The sequence below is a fragment of the Xenopus tropicalis genome, chromosome 8 (assembly GCF_000004195.4).
Source record: "Xenopus tropicalis strain Nigerian chromosome 8, UCB_Xtro_10.0, whole genome shotgun sequence".
In the NCBI taxonomy this organism is placed as follows: Eukaryota; Metazoa; Chordata; class Amphibia; order Anura; family Pipidae; genus Xenopus; species Xenopus tropicalis.
Genome location: NC_030684.2, coordinates 87,571,358 through 87,590,793, shown reverse-complemented (window position 1 = coordinate 87,590,793; position 19,436 = coordinate 87,571,358). Strand labels below are relative to the sequence as shown.

Here is a 19,436-nt window from a genome sequence, read left to right as displayed (position 1 = left end):
GACTACATTTAATAGTCACCTACAACTTAGAAAACAAAAGCAAAGATCCGATTGGTTGCTACGGGCTACATCACTAGGAATGTTTGTCTCCAAAAAAAATGCACCCCTAAATGTTTTATAAAGAAGGCCATTGTTTGTCATTCCTTGGAGTTTGGAGATGCCATTAGTTAACATGACTATTACATTGGCTGGTTAGCATCTTATGGGTGCAAGTGCTCCATGGATAGACCATTTTACACTCCTTTGGTCTCCAACACTAACTCCTTTGAGATGAGTTCTAATGTATTTTAGAGCTAAGAAAATAAAAGCCGGAAACAAAAGCCTTCAGTATGATGGCTCTAACAACACTTTAGCGCCCCCTGCTGAATTCAAATAAAAAAAAAAAAAAACAATACACAAACTATACTTAATAAAAAATAGTCTTAAGAAAAAATTCAAAATGTTTATGTTGTGATCATATTTTATATTTATTTACTAAAAGATTGCACAAGTTATTTGACAGTCTTGCCAGTCAGTTAACAGATTAAAGAAACAAAATATCTATTTACATTTAAAATTTTACAAGTGCAAAAGTAGTTTGAGGAAGATGGTGAATAGGAACATTATATTAATGCATTTAAAATAAAGAATTCATTAAATATTAGCATATGTATTGCAGAGTCCAGGCAATCAATTTACTACTGGACAGAATGGGAAAAAGGTAAACGGGGAATAACCCTTGGGCAATAAGTTTCTCAAGACACTAAAAGAGTGCCCTGATAAACCAGTGCTAAATGCCACAGTTAGGGTGCCAGCAGAACATGCCGTCTTGATATTCCAAGGTAACCGTAAAAGCACAAAAATGTTCTGTTTTATTTCCAATGATACTTCCAGTATAAATAAGTTCTGTAATCATGGGTTATTGGTAGAACAATGTAGCTAACCATCAGTTATTTTAGCCTACCACCCTGCCATCTCCGCTACTTAGATGTATATTGACTGTATTGGTTTATGTACAGGCAACATCTGTGCAAATAAATACCAAAAATGCTATTGATGGCATTTACTGTTTCATGTACCAAAGTACACCTATTGGAGCAAAAGGATTAAAATACCCACCACCAGTAAATATCCTATGCATTGACCTTCTGAAGGTTGAAATTTAAGTGCCCAGAAAAATATTCAGAGAACTGAGATGCAATAGTTCATTGCACAGTGGAACAGTGGCTGAATAAGTATGGCACTTCTGCTACTAAGGATGTACATCTTTGGCCTTGCTTGCTATTTCCCGGAAGGGTTGTCGTGGTGCATTTCTGGTGTGTAGGTCAGGAGGACAATCATTACCCAGAGGTGTAACAGGGCCTGTAAAAAACATTATATTTAAATGTTCACATAGCTTTACTATATATTTCTTTGTTCATTTACAGACAGAAAAACCAGGTAACAGAATGGTCATTTAATCAGTAAACAAGCCGATGAGATCAGTCCTTGAATGTATCATTTGTAGCCTAAAAATTTAAACTTTGAAACTACCTTTTAGATTTACTGACAAGTTACCCAACACAGTGCCCCACTACTTATATGTGCTAGAGATACTTTGTACAGGTAACCCTAACCTTCATTATTCCCTGGGCAACCCTGGCTAAAGGTTCCCTTTGCTACTTGCATCCTGTGATCTCTGGCCTGAGGGTTGGCAGGTCCGCCAATAGAATGCCCTCTCATTCTGCAGTCTGTTTAGGAATGACACAGGGCTTTAACACACAACAATGGGCAACAGCAAATGAAACTACTTGGGGGGATGGAGGGGGGGGGGGAAGAAAGATTGAGTATGGATCTGACCCAACTATCTGCAGCCCCTTAGCACATCAAGTATTTACATATATTAAATTATTGTTCAAGGTAGAAATACATTAATTATTGTATAAACTGCATACTTCAGGAAAAAGGAAATAACACTTAATTACTCATGCAGAACAAGTATAATAAAACAAAGGTATATGCCCATCTATCCACTCACCATATAAATGATAATGAACACCCTGGCAATAGGATATCTTCTTAGAAATATTCCTAGGCGTATACTACAAATACAAAATTGACATATTACTGACGCTCCTTGTAACGGTCATCCTCATAATCCAGAAACTCTTATTAATCTCATGTGAAACCACTTAAAAGGAAGTTGTCACTCAAAGTTGCCCGAAGTTTCCTGCAGGAGGAACTAAGCACCACATATGCCTTCTCACAGTTATTCACTTTACTGCCAGTGGGAAGGCATATCAGGGAGATTAGTTGCCCACAGTAGCAGAGATCGAACAGTGGGCGGCTAATCTCCCTGTGAGCCCTAAGGGCAGTGACAGTGTCATAGGTGACCAATCTCCCCGCAATGCCATACCACCGGCTAGAATGTAAATCGCTGGTGGGATTGCATACGCGCTGCTGCAATATCCCGAAGTCACCCGAAGTTGTCTTGAAAGGAAACTTTAAGCTAATGCCCAAATGTCATGCGAAGTTGCCTGCAAGCGTAACTTCAGAAAACCAAAGCAACACATATGCCTTTCCACCACTGATTTACTTTGTTGCTGTTGAAAAGGCATTTTGGAGAGATTAATCGCCTGTGGTAGCAAAGATTTATTTCAGGCAACTAATCTCTCTGTGGGGCATTAGCCTAAAACTGGAGTGTTTGCTTCAGAAACACTAAAGGCCCCCATACACGGGCCGATAGAAGCTGCCGATATCGGTCCCTTGGACCGACTCGGCAGCTTATCTGCCCGTGTAGGGGCAGAAACGAGCGGGCTGGCCGACTGATATCTGGCCTGAAATTGGCCAGATATCGATCGGCCAGGTTAAAAGATTCAGTTGGATCGGGGGCCGCATCGGCTCGTTGATGCGGTCCCCGAACCGACTGCCCCATTGCAGCCTACATAATCCGGTCGTTTGGCCCCAGGGCCAAACGATCGGATTATTTTTTTTTTTTTTTAACTTCAAGCTCCCCGATATCAGCCACCCGTAGGTGGGGATATCGGGGGAAGATCCGCTCGCTTGGCGATCTCGCCAAGCGAGCGGATCTTAACGTGTAGGGGGACCTTAAGATGGTATAGATAAACAAGCTACTGTGTAGCCATTGGGGCAGTTCATATAGGGCTAAATGGCACTGGTTAATTATCAGATAACAGATAAGATCTGTAGAATATAATGGTTGTCTTCTGAGCTTATCTGCTATTTAACCTGTTCCTTATATAGACTGAATGGCTGCCCCCAAGGCTACACAACAGCTTGTTTATATAAACTATAGTAGTGTTTTGAAGCAAACAAACCACTCATACCACTGCAGGGCAACAGTATATTACATTTTAATTACTCTGATTACACTTAAAATTAGTGCATTACCCTAACCGTAATTTTTAGCATATACAATATGTGTTTTAAAACCACGCATGACAAATTGAAACAAACTTTGCTGAAGTCAAACAAGGAGAAAATTCAAACTATGCCCCATAGTCTGGATTATTGGAACACACAACAAAGGCATCTACCATTTTAAGCAAGTGTTAAGTCCTAGTTACAGTAAGTTTTTCAGGCACAGGGGAAGGCAGAAACTGATGAATTAATAGTTATAAAAAAAAAAATAAAAACATTTTTTTTACCTGAACTGGTCTATACTGGTCGCTGCTTTCCGAACTCTACCATACATTCCAGCAACATTAGCGTCTGAATCACTGAAAAGTACTGGAACATTTCTCATTCGGGCACCTACAGTGTGCAAAGAAGGCAGCAGGTTTATTAATATAGAATGCACAGCAGAGCATAAGGCCTGAGGAGTTGTTGTACTCCTTTTCTACATTACCTGGAGGCTAAGGCAAAGCTGAACAGGATAAGTGAGGCTCTCTCTATTGCATTCATCTCCAAGTGAATTGGTGCAAAACAATGATGGAGATCATTCTTGATCTCTAACTTGTAGCTTAAACATTGGCTTCCGAATTATTGAGACTCTTATTTATGTCAAGCTTATCATTATGTAACTCCTGTTTACATCTACAAGTGTTCTTCATATGCCTTAAAGCGGACCTGTCACCTTAAGAAATAATTTCAAATTGTTTTCTATTGTGTTTGGCAAGCAAAATAAACTTTACTTATACTATATAAATTATTTTAATCTTATTTTCTTCAGCCTTGGAATTCACAATTGCAGCAAGCAGGCAGGGGCCATTTTGTGGACACTTATCAAAGCAGGCATTGCATCCTGCCTATATTTTGTTTCTGTGCCAGTGTGGGGGGACCTGATGCCCATATCCATGCACTGGTTACACAATTACATGGTGCGGAGGGAGGGGGAATGTGAGGAGGGCAGCAACATCTAAGAAGTTCTGAATTGAAAGTGAAAGTAACTGTCTGCCCCACCTCTATGCCTAAGGCATAGAGGCGGGGCAGGCGTTATATGATTGACAGCTGGGATTTTAAAATGCTTTTATAATGGGTATGGATGCGGTAATAAAAAAAATTATTTTGGGTTTCATGTTTAATTTGAAAAGGGCTTTTATTATACAGCTTTTTATGTCTGGGTGACAGGTCCACTTTAAAGATTATAGCCATTGTAGATTGTAAATGTGGACTTTATTTCTAAACATGCAATAGCTAATCAATCCCACCAACTACTCCTTGATGCCCGCATTATCGTCAGCTTTTAGACATGGAGTCTAGACTTGATTGTATTTTTTTACTCTTTACAGGATATGGTTCCTGTCTTTGGCCAGTTCAGTCAAAATGCTTTACATTGCTTCTGGTTGATAAAATGTAATGTAGGTAGGGACTTATACTCCCTGAAAAAGGCAGCGTTATTTTGTGTTATGGCAGGGATTTACTCAGTAAGCCTCAGAGTCTGCTAAGTTTGATTGATTACACATAGTAAGCAAGAACTTGCAAAAAAAAGATTAGTGTAACATTTCCACTAATGGCCAGCATACTGAATTAAAATAGCCTTGTCTAATAAGCAAGACTGTCTGAAAAGGGAAGCTTCAAAAAGGCCATGCACGGGCCCCGCTTGTAGCTGCCGATATCGGCGGTCCTTTGGACCGATTCGGCAGCTTATCGGACGTGTAGGGGTAGCAACGACTAGCCTGCCCGACCGATATCTGGCCTGAAATCGGGCAGATATCGATCGGTCAGGTTAAAATGCGACCGCATTGACTTGTTGATGCGGTCCCTGAACCGACTGCACACTTAACAGTCGTTATAATTAGATTGTTTGGCACCAGGACCAAACGACTGAATTAGCCTAAATTCCCCGATATTACCCACCTGTAGGTGGGGATATCGGGAGAAGATCTGCTCACTTGGTGACCTCGCCAGGCAAGCGGATCTTTACGTGTATGGGCCACTTTTAGATAATAGCTCCTGGACAATGGGTTTAGCCTCATAACTGTCGATTCCATATGTGTATTAACCAATCATAAAAATGGTGCATGCATATCTGTTTAGTTAATGTATGTAATAAAAATATGTTGATGTTTGTGTCAGGGTATAAAATCTTAAAATGTAATGTAAGCAGCAGACAATTAGCCCAAAGCTGCTGAATGCTATGTTGGTATTCTGAGCTTGGTGCACCGGATCAATACATTTCCTTCTCTGATTGAGCATTATGAGGGTCTCCAGGTGTGGTGAGTTCCAAGAAATTTAACCAGACTTAACAGTTGGCATAATGTTTAATATAGTTAGCATATGTTAATTTATATCTGGTTCGTCCGGGACCGTGAATTCGGCCAAAACAGAATCCTTCAAAAAAGGCTGGATTCAGCCCGAATCCCAAACCGAATCCAGGATTCAGTGTATCCCTAATTACTATATGAGTTTCTGTAATATCTTATATTCTGTATATTCTTTTTTTGAACTGCTTTACCTTCATTGTTTTCTATTACTGACATGTTGATGGAAGATCCATTTATACTACTTCCTTGTACATTCTTCATCTGATGCTCAAGCCTCTCCAGTTGATACACTAGTGAGTTCTTCTCAGTGCTGAGGTTTTCCAGCATGGTCTGCTTCTGTATCAGAGTCTCAGTCAACTGGTGGAGGCGATTTTCCAGTTCAGTTTGACTGCTACTGCTCAGGGCTTTGTTGGTAAGCTGCACAACAAACAGCCATGGAATAAAGACAGTTAAGCATCAATAAAACATTCCTTATTCCTTCACTTCAAAACACTTGTCTATTATTCCATTTTTGTTTTTAAATTTGAGCATGAACAGAAACCCTTTTATCACTATAGATATTCGGTGGGGGCTGTGAGTTGATACTTTACATAATAAGATTGTGTTGGTGTTATTGGGTAATTATAATATTACAACTGAAAAACCTTTATGCTAAAGATAAGGAAAGAGGCATTCCCACTGCTCTGAGACACTGTTTTGCAGCAATTCCTCACTATCCAGTATACAGTGGAGAATCAAGTTTAGCTTATGTAGATACCTGATTTCGTAGTTTCTGAATCTCATCTTCTCTGTCTCTGATTCTTCCCTGCAGTGTATTCTTGGTCTTGTAAATATCCTCTTGCATGTACTGAAACTCCTTAAAATATATAAAAACAGTGTATTACTAAAGAAAAGCAGCCTACTATTGTAATCATATTGTAGCTACAAAGATTTCAACATATTAGATAATTTATAAAGTAAAGGGCAACTATTCTCCAAAATATTTCAGAAGACGTGTGCTTAATTAGAGGGCAATCCCTTTGCTGACACATAGGTGTGTCTTTCATTACGGCCCTTTTCGCCTGGGCGCAAACAATATAACCTTGTACCACCCTCTGGCTTTCTGTAACAGGATTGAGTATGTGAATGATAATGAGGATCATGTGACCAGATTTCCAGCAAATTAGTGACTGTCTAGGCAAGATTATGGGCAAAGATACACAGGACCATTAGTCACTGCAACTTTTTAAAAAAGTCGCAGCCACTTATTGCCGCGCCGCAAATCGCTCCGTAATCAGTCAGGCAATCGTAGTAGCAGCAAGAAATTGTCCTATGTGTGTTAACCCTAACGTGAAGACACACGGAGCTACTTAGTAGCACCTACTTGTCATGGCTACTGAACACCAGAAAATCCCTGCCATAGACAATACTGAGAATTGCCTCTGCTAAAACACACACGTAGAGACAAATAGTAAATGATAAGCATTATCTATTTTTGTAGCTGCTGCTAATAGCTCCCTGTGTCTTCCTAAGGGCTATGGCACACGGGACAATCATAAGTATCTTGAATCTCCCTTTTTGAAGGACAAAATGGTCAAAATCTTCCTCCATTCAATTGAATTGCAACTAGCTTAAAGTATAATGTATAATTCTTAACAGATGGTTGCCTCATAATTGCTCAGTTTGTTATTTTCCAAAAACTGCAAACTTAGACAGTAATACCTTCATCTCTTAATAGTTCCTTAAGAACACAATCTGGTACTCATGTACATATGTATCTAGCAAAGGGTACAAGTTTATACATTTTGTGTCAGAGAATGATTTGATCCTTGCACAGTTACTACCAATGTATAAGAATAGGCCTCCATTCAGCTTGCTACAGAAATTCTCACCTGCTTCTGACGTTCCAGTTCTGCCTCTAGCTCTTGCTTTGCTCTTCGTTGCGTAGCTAGCTGCTCATGCACATCCTGTAGCTGTTCCCTGGCAGATTCTGCCTCAGTCACCTGCTGGGACTCAACATCCTGAAAGCAGAAAAAAGGGGGGGGGGGGGGGGGTGTTGATAGGGGTCAGCTGAAACATTGCAGAAACTTTAGGACTGAAGACCTAAGTCTCCTTTGCTTAAGTCCTTCCATTTTAATTATTTAAAATATAAAAATATTATACAAAATTATAAATATTTTAAGTAGGGATCCACTGAATCCAGGATTTGGTTTGGGATTCAGCCAGATTCCGCCATTATCATGGCCGAATCCATACCTCTGGCGGAACCAACTTCGAATCATAATCACATGACTTTTTGTCACATAAACACTGACAGTGAACATTTTTCACCAGGCGCTTCATGAGCGTGCATACACAAATTAGTATTCAGATTCAGTTTGGTTTTCAGCTGAATCTTTAACAAAGGATTCAGTTTGGGCCAGATCCTAAAATAGTGGATTCAGTGCATCCCTAATTCTAACAATAATAAAACAGGCTTTATTAATTGTATTGGAAGAAGACCATTAATCTGTGGAAGACATATTCTGGTTATTTATGGGGATTTATATGGTGTTGACCTTGTATACATTAGGGATTCACAGAATCCATCATTTTTTAATTCAAATGAATATTGTTGTTGATATCACACTGAGTCTGAAGTCTGATTAGCATGTTCTAATTTCAGAAAAAAAATCATCATCAGTAAACAAAAAACTGTCACATTCAGTTGCCCAGAGCTGCAGTCATATGACTATACTCTGTAATGCAGTAAACCTGCGGGGGAGATAAACAGGGGAATTACTGCTGGCACTGAGGATTTACAGGGTTTAACTTGATTGCTCTGCTTAAAATAGACTGCTGTCAGTCAGAGCTGACTCCGACGACCTGCCTGCTTTGTAACTGTTTAGGTCCTCCCAGGTGTTACTGCCATATTACTCTAGTGTTAGTGTATTTCTTGTATGCATGCTTATAATATACCATTGCATCAGTGATGCAAGATATTTAAAAAATATTTACAATAAGTGCATGACAAATCAAATTTAGAAAAAGAGAATAATACAGAACAGAACTCATTACCTAGATTTAGTTTGTTAGAAGTGTGTGAGGACTCATCTGAGGATTTTTGTGTATGGAAATATATGCATCAAATTTAACTCTTTGGGGCTAACAAGCCTGCTCGGCTAACTGGAAACCATAACAGTAATATAATCATCTAGAAAGTGTATATAATAAAATGACTGCATTCAATCTATTAAGGAAATAAAGACAAAACAGTACCTGCAGCTCAGCTTTCAGTTGCTGTATCTGCCCCATAAGCTTCTGGATCTCCTCTCTTTGCATGTCTCTCTCATGCCTCATCTCCTCCAGTTCCATGGTGCTTGCGCTGTGACTGTCCAGTCCCTCAATACCAGATCCTTCTTTTAAACTGTTTATCAACTTTTCTTTTGACTGAAAAATGCAGATGAAAATAAAACTGTATTAAGATTAATTTCAAGCAAACTTTGCAGCAATTTCTTGTGTGGCTATGTTGCAACTATAACCAATACGCTAATCTTGTAAGCTCTTTTGGGCAGGGCCCTCTTCACCTCTTGTATCGGTTATTGATTGCTTTATATGTTACTCTGTATGTCCAATGTATGTAACCCACTTATTGTACAGTGCTGCGGAATATGTTGGCTCTTTATAAATAAATGTTAATAATAATAATCTCACATGGAATCTGAAGTCTACTCTGAATTGTAATCCCTCTTTATTTGGACGGTAAATGAACCCTAAATACTATAAAATAATAGTTAAAAAGTTATTGATAAATCCTCCAGCACAAAAACACTCTTTTGGTCTTTGTGGTGTTCTCTACTGCTTCACTTTTCTGTTTAGAAGAAAATATATTATATCTGAGCAGATATAACCCAATGGGTTAGACAAAACTAAATTATAAATCCAGAATAGAACACTCTATTTCCATGCCAAATCATTGTCACTATAAAGCAGAGGTTTTCTTGCTGTCTAGGTTCAAGATATCTTTTGTGCTACTGAATTTGTTTCAGCCTTATTATCGTTAACAAGTTTGTATAAGTATCCAACATTATCTGCAGCCCTGCACAACAGAAGGGTATACACAAACACACACACTGTACAAAGCAGGGCATTGCTCATTAAAGCGAACAATTTTAAAGGTGAGGGTAAGCTTAAACAGAAATATGTTTTTAGCAATTGTTTAAGGCTGAAAAGTCATCAAAGAAGCTTGAAGGATGAGAAAGGAAATACCAGCCAATATCCCCCCTAAACTGTGTGCTTGTGGGCACACACACAAATATTAAGGACAGCACACACACCAAACTTTTCTGCACATAAAGTTTCTTAAAAGTATGGCCAAAGGATTATTTATGTACTTTGCAAAAAAAAAAAAAAAAAAGAATATTATACAGAATAGAATACAGACACTGTTCATAAAAAGTATGCATGTATGTGAGGACTGAATCATAAGACGAGCATAATGAATGAATACTTGAAGGTAGTTAAGAGATGTAAGCTGAAATTTAGGGTCAGACTTTTCCTACCTGAAGTATTCGTGTTGCTTTCTGTTTGTAATCAGCCATTTCCTGTTTCAGGGAATCTAATCCAACTTTGGAGGTTTTTGCCTGCTGCTGTAAATCCTCACTCTTTCTCTTCTCTTCTATGTACTTCTTTTCTGCCAGGACAACAGCTTCAGCCATATTTTGACGCTCTACCTCCAATTTACTTAATCGGGTACCGAACTCATTCTAGAAATCATGTATATTTTAAAGCCAATAATGTATTAATTTACAGAAGGTTTTCCAAATTGTTTTGCAATATTACATAGCATTTAATTTTAATACCAAAAAGCTAAAAAGAAATAAAAAAGAAGGAAGGAAGGAATGTACAGAACCACTAGAATGGAGATGATATTATGGCAATTTAGGGATAGAGAGACGCTCTTATATGGACCCTATGAGCACTAATTCCTAAATCTGTCCTCGGGTCCAACAGTGCATGCTGTTGGACTCCAAAATAATATTTAGAGGCCATCCCTAACCTATCCAGGCATGCTACTTCTGTGCTCATTACCGGGATGATCTTTACTTTCCTCCAAAAGCAAAACTGGCACATTTCTGGGGCTTGGCCCTCCAATACTATATTCTGTAAAATCACAGTTAGCGGACTATAATCAAATTGGCAAAAAGACTGTCCTTTACTGTTTAGTAGACAGGCCTAACTGAATATTCCATAGTTGTTAACTTGAGATGGTTTAGTTGTATCTAAACCTGTGTTTTAGTAGCATATCAGAAATTCATGCAGAACATACAGGTATTTGGATAGAAATACCATATAAGAGCCAAATGATTTTTATAAAATTATTTTTATAAAACGTGCAACAAGCAGAAGATCTGACCTAAGATAGCAAAGTACAGAACACCAACTAGCTGTCCAAGGGGTTGAACAGATGGATACCAAACAAGGGGTCATACATATTGCCACTTTTGTATTGCTGAACAATCAGCAGGAAGTGAAGAAGAGCCCAGAGCGCTACTGCTTCTCCTCACATTATTTTCTATCCAGTTTTTGGTCACCATTAGAATTATAAACTTTGGCTAAAACTCCAGTAGCTATAAATGGTTTATGTTCACTGATCCCCAGCCAGTGGCTTACAAGCAACATGCTACTCACCACCCCCTTCACCACTGCTCTCATTCTTTAAAGTCATGGCTTGGAAGAAAGCATTGTAGACATTAAGACCGAAAATTACTACCAAATAGTCACAGGCTTGTATCTCAAGTGCTGCTACCATATACCTCAGGTGCTTCTACCAAATATCAAATCATAGCTAATCACAGTCATTTGAACTGACCTGCATTTGTTTGTAATTTTCCTGTTCCCTTTTCAGTGTTAACTCAGCTTCTCGAAGCCTCTCTTGCATGGTCTGTAAAGCCTGGCTATGAAGACTGCTCCCTTCACTTTGGTCTTGCAGTATTCTAAACAAACGAGGTATCAGTAAATAAAAAGATATATTATACTTGCCATGAAAAAAATATCTCATGATTAAAAACAAAATTATATATATTTTTATCATGTAAAATTATCCCAAACATGATTTACTTATGAATTACATGAGATTATGTATTTATCATGTTTTTATAGTCTGATCAGTCTGACATGGTTTTGACAGGTACGTACCATGTATGAATGTAATATGTGTATTTACATATTTTAAGGACATTAAAATAACATTAAATATAAAATACCAAAAAAAAAAAAAAAAAAATCTATAAGGATTTTATTATAACTGCAGACATATACATTCTTTCCTTATTGCTGGAATCATATTAGGATGTCAGCATATATACTTTCCCAGAAAGTGTATAGCTAGTTCTAACTTGGATCCACAAGGCAGCTTTACCACAAAAATTTAAAAAGAATATCATAAACAACTTTATGTTGCCATTATAATATACATTACATTAGGCATATTTTAAGTGCATATGTTTTTCTGTTGCGTTTAACAACAATATAAAATGCGTACTTCTGGTGGTAATGATTACACACCTGGATTTCTCACTTTGGAGGGTTTCCAGAGCCTCCGTTCGGCTGTTCAGCAACTGGTCAGCTTCCTGCAGCCTGACCTTCAGGACAGCCAGTTGTGAATCCTTTGCAGCCATGGCCTCACTTAAATCATCTACTTGGGCTTGAAGTTCTCTTAAAGTTCGGTCATTTTTGGAATTATCCCCATTCCACTTCTCCATTCTTGTCCTTGCCTCATTCAGTTCTTCAAAAAAAGAGAATTATTGTATTAAATATAACCATGTAAATGTTACATTTCAGACTTTTTTGCTCTGTCATGTTATAAATAACCCCAGTCAAACCTGCTTTATTTCTAAGGATGCCACATACATGATGAAAAATATTATTAAAATAGCATGCGCTCTTAATTCTGTGCAAACCCTACAATTTTGCATCTGTAAAAATAAAACTACCAATACCAATACCTTGATTGCAAATGCCCTTAAAACAAGTGATACAGAAGCTAAACACTGAGGGCTGTACTTCATGCTAAACCAGGGGAGAAATGGGGATGCTGAGGAAAAGAAACTGACCAAGGAGGAGATAAGTATTGAACTTTTTGCTGAGCAGTGGAAATTAAAGTGGATGCTAAATAACTAAACTGTGTATGAATGCTGTAAAAATCTGGAACTATATTATTAGAACCTAAGGAGCCAGGGACGTACAGAGAAAAGCATCTAAGTTTTAACAGTCCCCCTACACATGCTGCAAGGATTGCTTGCTGTTTAAATGTCTGCATAGCATCGTCTATACCTCCCCCCCCCTCCCCCTCAAATAAAATGCTTTTATAGTACGTAACTGTTTGAAGCACATAGCAAAGTTGGTGAATAATAACATAATAAAAAGCAAACAGTGAAAATAAAAATGTAGTCGGGCAGAAAATATCTGTAATACAGACTCACAATAAACTGATGTTATGCTAAAGATGTCCTACCTTTCTGTGTTTCCTTGGATCTCTGAATTAGAGATGCCATTTCTTGGTTGAGAGACTGCACCTCATTTCTTAATAGCTGATTCTCCAAGCGTAGATTAGATAGTTCATGGGATTTTGTGTCCGCAGTAGTTGAAAGGTTTGTACTAGAACCAGAGTCTGGCAATGTTTCTGCTTTCACCACAGGTTCAGTTGTTCCAAGTTCAGGGTGTAATGGATCCCCAATATCTAAACAAACCAAAAGGGACAATGAAAAAGGAAACTGTGATCAGCAAGCTCTAAAGATGTAGAACAGAGTTTGCTACAGGAAGCATAAATAACATAAATGGTACAGTTCTTCTACCAAATAACATGTTTAACTTTTAACTTGCTTCTCCCCCTGTCTTTTTTTTGTATGCATAATCCATTGATGAATTTCTTTTTTTTGGGGGGGGGGGGGGGGGTTAGATTCCTGTAATGAAGCGGCTGAGTTAGTTGTAGAGATCTATCGTGGGCGACTAACCACTCAAAAATACCTTTTCACTGGCAAAAGGAGTCGCTAGTGGAACGGCCTACAAATTGCTTTGGCTTTCCAGAGCCTTTAAGAAAGCACCTTCTGTGATTGCTTTGTTTACCCTAAAAAACTGTGGAAAATGGCCCTAGGACACTGACCCAGACACCCCTATAGGCCCAGGTGTCACAATCCCCTTTAAAGGAGAAGGAAGGGTTTAATCACTGGTGGCTGCCAAATGTTAAGCATACACGTTAAGATTTTTCTCTCCCAAACTCTCCCCCAAATTAAGTGTGATCTGCCAAATCCATCAAATTATCAAAGGCACCAAACAATCGTACACCTGGTGATTTTTCTGATGTCACTCAGAAAATTGATTGGGCAGCTTTGAAAAATGTTGTCGTTAATAATGAAATTTGCCCATTGTCCAACTGTTTGCAAGACCAATCAGGTAGTTTTCTTTTTCACTCTACTGCTCATGCATCTGCTTCGGGTTTTTGAAGAAAAAGCAGAAGAGTAAGAAGCAGCAGCAGGAAGAAGATTGCATACACAGAAGTACCCCTGGCCGATGCAGTTTTCTGCTAACAGGAGCACTGGTCCGGGTATCAGGTAAGTGATTACTATCACTGGGGATACCTAATATTTGTTCTAAGAGATAAGGAAACATCAATTTGAATTGTTTCAAATCATAATGTAATACTTCCAGGTGCACATGCACCCAAAATAGAATCCTGTTATTATGAATTTACACAAAGCTAAGTACTATTTCTTTAAAGGAGAAGGAAAGGTAATAAATAAGTAAGCTTTATCAGCAAGGTCTATGTAAATCCAGTCATAAGAACTCACAGAAAAGAGTCCTCTATCAAAAGAAACACAGGATTTATTTTCTTCTTTTCTGTAAACATATTCTTAGGTATGTGACTTCCTCTCAGAAAAATCCTTCGTTCCGGGGGCCGGAGACTGGGCAGTTCTCTTCTTTCTCCCCTCTCCTGCCCCCCCCCCCCCCCCCATAAGAATTCAGAAGAATTCACTCCCCCTCCCATCAGAATGTGTGATCAATGCTACCAATCAGTTGCTATCGTAAACAAACAGTGGGGGTTTCTATGGCTCTTTCCTCAGGTAGGCTAAAGCTTTCTGCAGAATAAATATAGCATTCTAGCTTGCACTAATGTGGCAAATCTATTGGCAGTAAAATGCCAAAATGACTTTCCTTCTCCTTTAAGCCTTCTTTTCCAGACTCTCAGTGTTCTGCTACTTCTGGAGATATCAAGGATCTGTGATATATACACATCAAGGTGCCAAGAAAAACCAAGGAGGGTTACAAAGGTGCCAATTGAAAGCATTAAAAGATAGGAGAATCTAAAGCTGGCCATACACGCAAGGATAATATTGTACGAAACCTCGTTTCGTACGATATTTGGTGCGTGTATGGCAAGTCGGTGAGTCGACCGATATCACAGGAAGCTGCCGATATCGGTCGACTCACCGTTCGGGCCAGTTAAAAGATTTTGATCGGGCGCCATAGAAGGCGCCTGACCAAAATCTGCCTTCAGCGTTGAATCGGCAGAAGGAGGTAGAAATCCTATTGTTTCAACCTCCTTATCTGCCGTTTCAGCCCTGAATGGTTTGTGGCCGATTGTACGATCTTTCGTGCGACGATCGCAAATCACCACGTGTGTGGCCACCTTTAGAGAAACCCTAACACAGGAGGCTGATGCTAGAATATGACAGAAAAATAAGTAGAAGCTTTTTGGGCAATAGTAATAAAAATAAATGGAAAAGCAGACAATCAAATATCTACTATGTACTGTGGCATTTGTAAGGTTTAGTTATTCTTATAAATTACATGAGAGATTGAAGAAAACCCAGGCATTTTATTGCAGCGGAGTTTCTGTTTCTGTTTCCTTTTCACTGTCCTTTGGTACACAGATCTCACACATTTAAAATTCAAAGAAAAGTGTACCCAATGTTCTTTACCTTCATTTTTATTGTGGGAGTCCTCAGTCATCGTGACACTCTGAGAGACTGGTTTTGCAGACTGACTGAGAGAAACAGATTCTTTCCTTGTTTCTTTTTGACTTCCACTGTGTACTTTATCTGAGCTATTAAGAAAGTCAAAGAGCTGCTCATCATCAGGCTCAGACTTCTTTCGTCTCACAAACTGAGTGGTAGACCTATGTGATGAGACATTTACTGAGGAGTTATGGGAACTCTCTATAGATGACTTGGTCCCAGTTTTAATATTAGCTGTGCCAGCTAACATAGTTGCTTTTTGGTGTTTTATATTTTCAGCTGCAGATGAAATAAAGCTAGATTTTGCCTGGGATTGATATTTCTCATTGGATTTTTGTTCCTCTTCAAAATGGCCTGAATAGTCAGTAGTGCTATCAATGATGAGGCTGCTTCCATCCTTGTTCTTCAGAGCTGTTGCAGCTCCTTGATCAACTAAATTCAGAAAATCTTCAGCTCTTCCAGCCAGACCAGTAAACCAAGACATGTTTGAACTTCTTTCTCTACTACTTCATTTCACAAATGCAATACCATGACCTGCAAAAAAAAAAAAAAAAAAAAAAAAAAAAAAAGAATCAAAATAAAGCTTATTAAATGTTTTATACAAACCAGCAGGAATACTGTCACATAAATATGATTAACGTAGACTATTATATTATAGTGATTTGTGTGCTTAGAAAGCACAGCATTTCCTTGTCATAATACAGCACATACATTATGCTTTATTTCTGAGATTCTAGTTATTTATAATAGAACATTCTTCATCTCTTGAAAAACAGAATTCAAATTAATCCTAATGCTTGTTTTTTTTCCTTTATTGTAATTACAGGTATTGTACCCGTTATCCAGAATGCTCGGGACGTGGGGTTTTCTGGAAGGGGGTCTTTCTGTAATTCGGATTTCCTACCTTAAGTCTGCTAATAAAATTATTTAAACAGTAATTAAACCCAATAGGATTTTTTTGGCTCCAATAAGGATTAAATATATCTTAGTTGGGGATGAAGTCCAAGACACTGTTTTATTATTACAGAGAAAAAGGAAGCCATTTTTAAAAATGTAAATTATTTGAATAAATTGGAGTCTATGGGAGTCAGCCTTTCCATAATTCAGAACTTTCTGGATAATGGGTTTCCGGATAAGGGGTCCGATACCACAATCATTTCATGGTAAACCTTGCTTTTAGGTACATTGGCACAGGGGGATTTTGGACATTCTAACATTCCCCTATGAGACAAAAAAATTTAGAAAGTAAGAAATGCATATAAATCCATGTTATCTATAATAGCAACAGAGCTGATAAACAGGGCATACAGATAAGGCACATAATGTTGATCAGAGCGTTGTTAATGGAAAAAAAAAATAAGTATGTTCTATGATGCATGAGTGAAAGCTTTTAGTGGATACTGGTTAGTATACGTCTGATGTGTAGTTCAGTGTTCAGTGATGGAGTGAGGTAAAGCGCAGGGACACACGCAAATACCAGCGAATGCAGAAAGTGGTTGTCAGAGCTTCTGTAAATATGATAACATCAAGGCCCAACAAGGACATAGAGTTTTCTTGAACCCTAAAAAATCTTTTTTCCTGGGTTACTACCTTAGAGACCGGAGATGCAGGAAGAGTAGAGCTATCGTATCCCTCTGAATATCTCCACCGTTCCTAGGTCCATCCCCCACCGGAGACGTGGACACGGAACTGCTGGCACAAGCCAGGTCCCCAAACAAGGTGCCTAGCGCACTGCCTGACAGAACCGCAGGACCACGGCAACCATGGAGATGACGTGCAGAAGGGAAAGCGGAAGTGTCTAACTCTTTCAGTCCGCCAACCATGCTACTTATTGAATACGTTGTTAAATTGTGGGGCAGAGCTCTGGTGATGGTGTAACAATAGATTAAGCCAGACCCAAGCAGGTTTAGGAAACCCTATGGGACGCTGACTAATAAGTAGGTTAAGTTTTTGTTACTGCACTTGTCTTTTGCTTTGGTTCAGTTGATATAAATCCCTTGGAAATGTGATACTGAGTAGTGATTGGCAGGTTTTTTCCTTAGGTCAGGTGGGTTCAGTTTGGGTCACACTGGGGGAGTACACTCTTCCTCTGCTCCCAAAGTTTCCCTGTCTTGGAACTTTAGGTGTGGCCAGTAATGAAGTACAAACAGACAAACTTGGGTCCTACAGTGGCAACATTTACAAGTTAGGTTCTGGCGCAGATGAAGCTTTTGCAGGTTAGGGTCAGGTGTGGTGGAGTTTTCTCTGACCCCCACATCACTAATAGTGAGCATTTGTAAAGAGATGGCACAATTGCACTGGTAGGGTTAGTGGATTTCTGTAATAGGCTAATGAAGGGTTGTTTCCAGTGCTTTGTTACCCAACCACAACTGAGAAATGACACAGGCAAGAAAATGTGCTGTGCTATTGTCCTTATGGGGATTTTAAGCTTATATATGAATAGAATGCTATTATGAAGGGGATTTGCCTGCAGTTAGAAACGAAAAAAAAAGATTTTTACTACTTTTTGCCTATTTTATTTATGTTCAGCACAAGCCCTATTGCTTAAACATGGTTAACCAGGGAGTATTCAAGGTGAAACCTTCTTTCTTCAGAGCTCAAGGAATGCTTTGATCTCTTGAAATATGTAATGTTTAATAAAGCATCATAAATTGCTTATAATGTTTTGCTCCACAATATAATATTGAATGTGATCTCTGAACTAACCTTTTTGTAATGTAACCACTACTGGTGCCAAACATAAAGGCTTGACTGCCAGGTTGAGAAAGGAATCTAACTTTAAACCACTGTACCACATAACCACAAATGCCTGAAAAATAAAAAGTATTAGGGGAAAAAACATTTTTTATCTTGCCCACTTTGTGGCCATGCCCCTAAATACCACACCCATTTTACCAAAACGCACCCAGACATTCCAGTATAATTGCTACAGAAATGGATAATGAGCATATTAACCTGAGTTGTGTCAGTATAATGGCAAAATAAAACAAATAATGGGCGTATTAAACCCTACATTTTTTTACCATGTATTTAAGTTGGGCACATCTCCCCCACCCAAACCACACCATTTGTATTGCATATATCCCATTTATTCGCCAGCACCATTACATTTTGTAAGTTTATAGATTTCCACTCCCCTTGCTGAGGGCCTGGACAGGTACACCTGGACCGTACTTTACTTTTGGTGAGTTATTACTTTCAGTTTTGGGGTTGCGCCAGCCACCAACAGTTTGTTTGAGCTGATCCATCTATTCTACTACAGAGTGGTTCCTGTGACTATGGCTATTCTGTTCTATCTCTGTTGTTATCTTATTGCTGTGATATATTTCGCATTTTCAGGGGCTTTTTGTGCAGCCAGTTCCTCATTTTCTATATTGCCTTCTTGATTGCCATTTTACAAAACTAGTGATATTTATAGGTCCTAAAGGAAGTTATGTGCCCCTGATTTGTAGCTTTTATAACATTCTTCACATCCTATTAACTTTTTTTTTTAAATACATGTCCAAGTTGTGTAAAATATGTTTACATTTGTTCTAACGGAATGTACTGTGTTTTTTATTCTGCATTATCTAGAAAGAAATCACAATCCAGAGAGCGTGGGTAATGTTTCACTATACCAAGTGCCTGTAGCGTAGGGTGCAAGCTGCTGATCCCTCTGCCAAGGGTCAAATATAATGCACAGATAAACACGCTGCAGCAATCCGATTGTTGTGAAAAGTGTTTATTGGCACAATAGAGTCGGAGTGCAGCATGTTCATCTGTGACTAACATCACAATC

The 19,436-nt window shown here is 38.7% G+C and overlaps 1 protein-coding gene across 1 annotated transcript; it reads right to left on the bottom strand.

Moving 5' to 3' along the window:
* Positions 1-448: 448 nt before the first annotated feature.
* Positions 449-17,440, bottom strand: golga5 (golgin A5). Its single transcript, NM_001016232.2, is given in 13 exon segments — positions 449-1,341; positions 1,997-2,060; positions 3,627-3,732; positions 5,876-6,101; positions 6,442-6,540; positions 7,556-7,684; positions 8,922-9,092; positions 10,205-10,408; positions 11,515-11,638; positions 12,210-12,429; positions 13,159-13,383; positions 15,623-16,192; positions 17,249-17,440. Coding segments are annotated over 12 exon segments (2,169 nt in total). The 5' UTR covers positions 16,143-16,192; positions 17,249-17,440; the 3' UTR covers positions 449-1,260.
* Between the last annotated feature and the right edge of the window lie 1,996 nt (positions 17,441-19,436).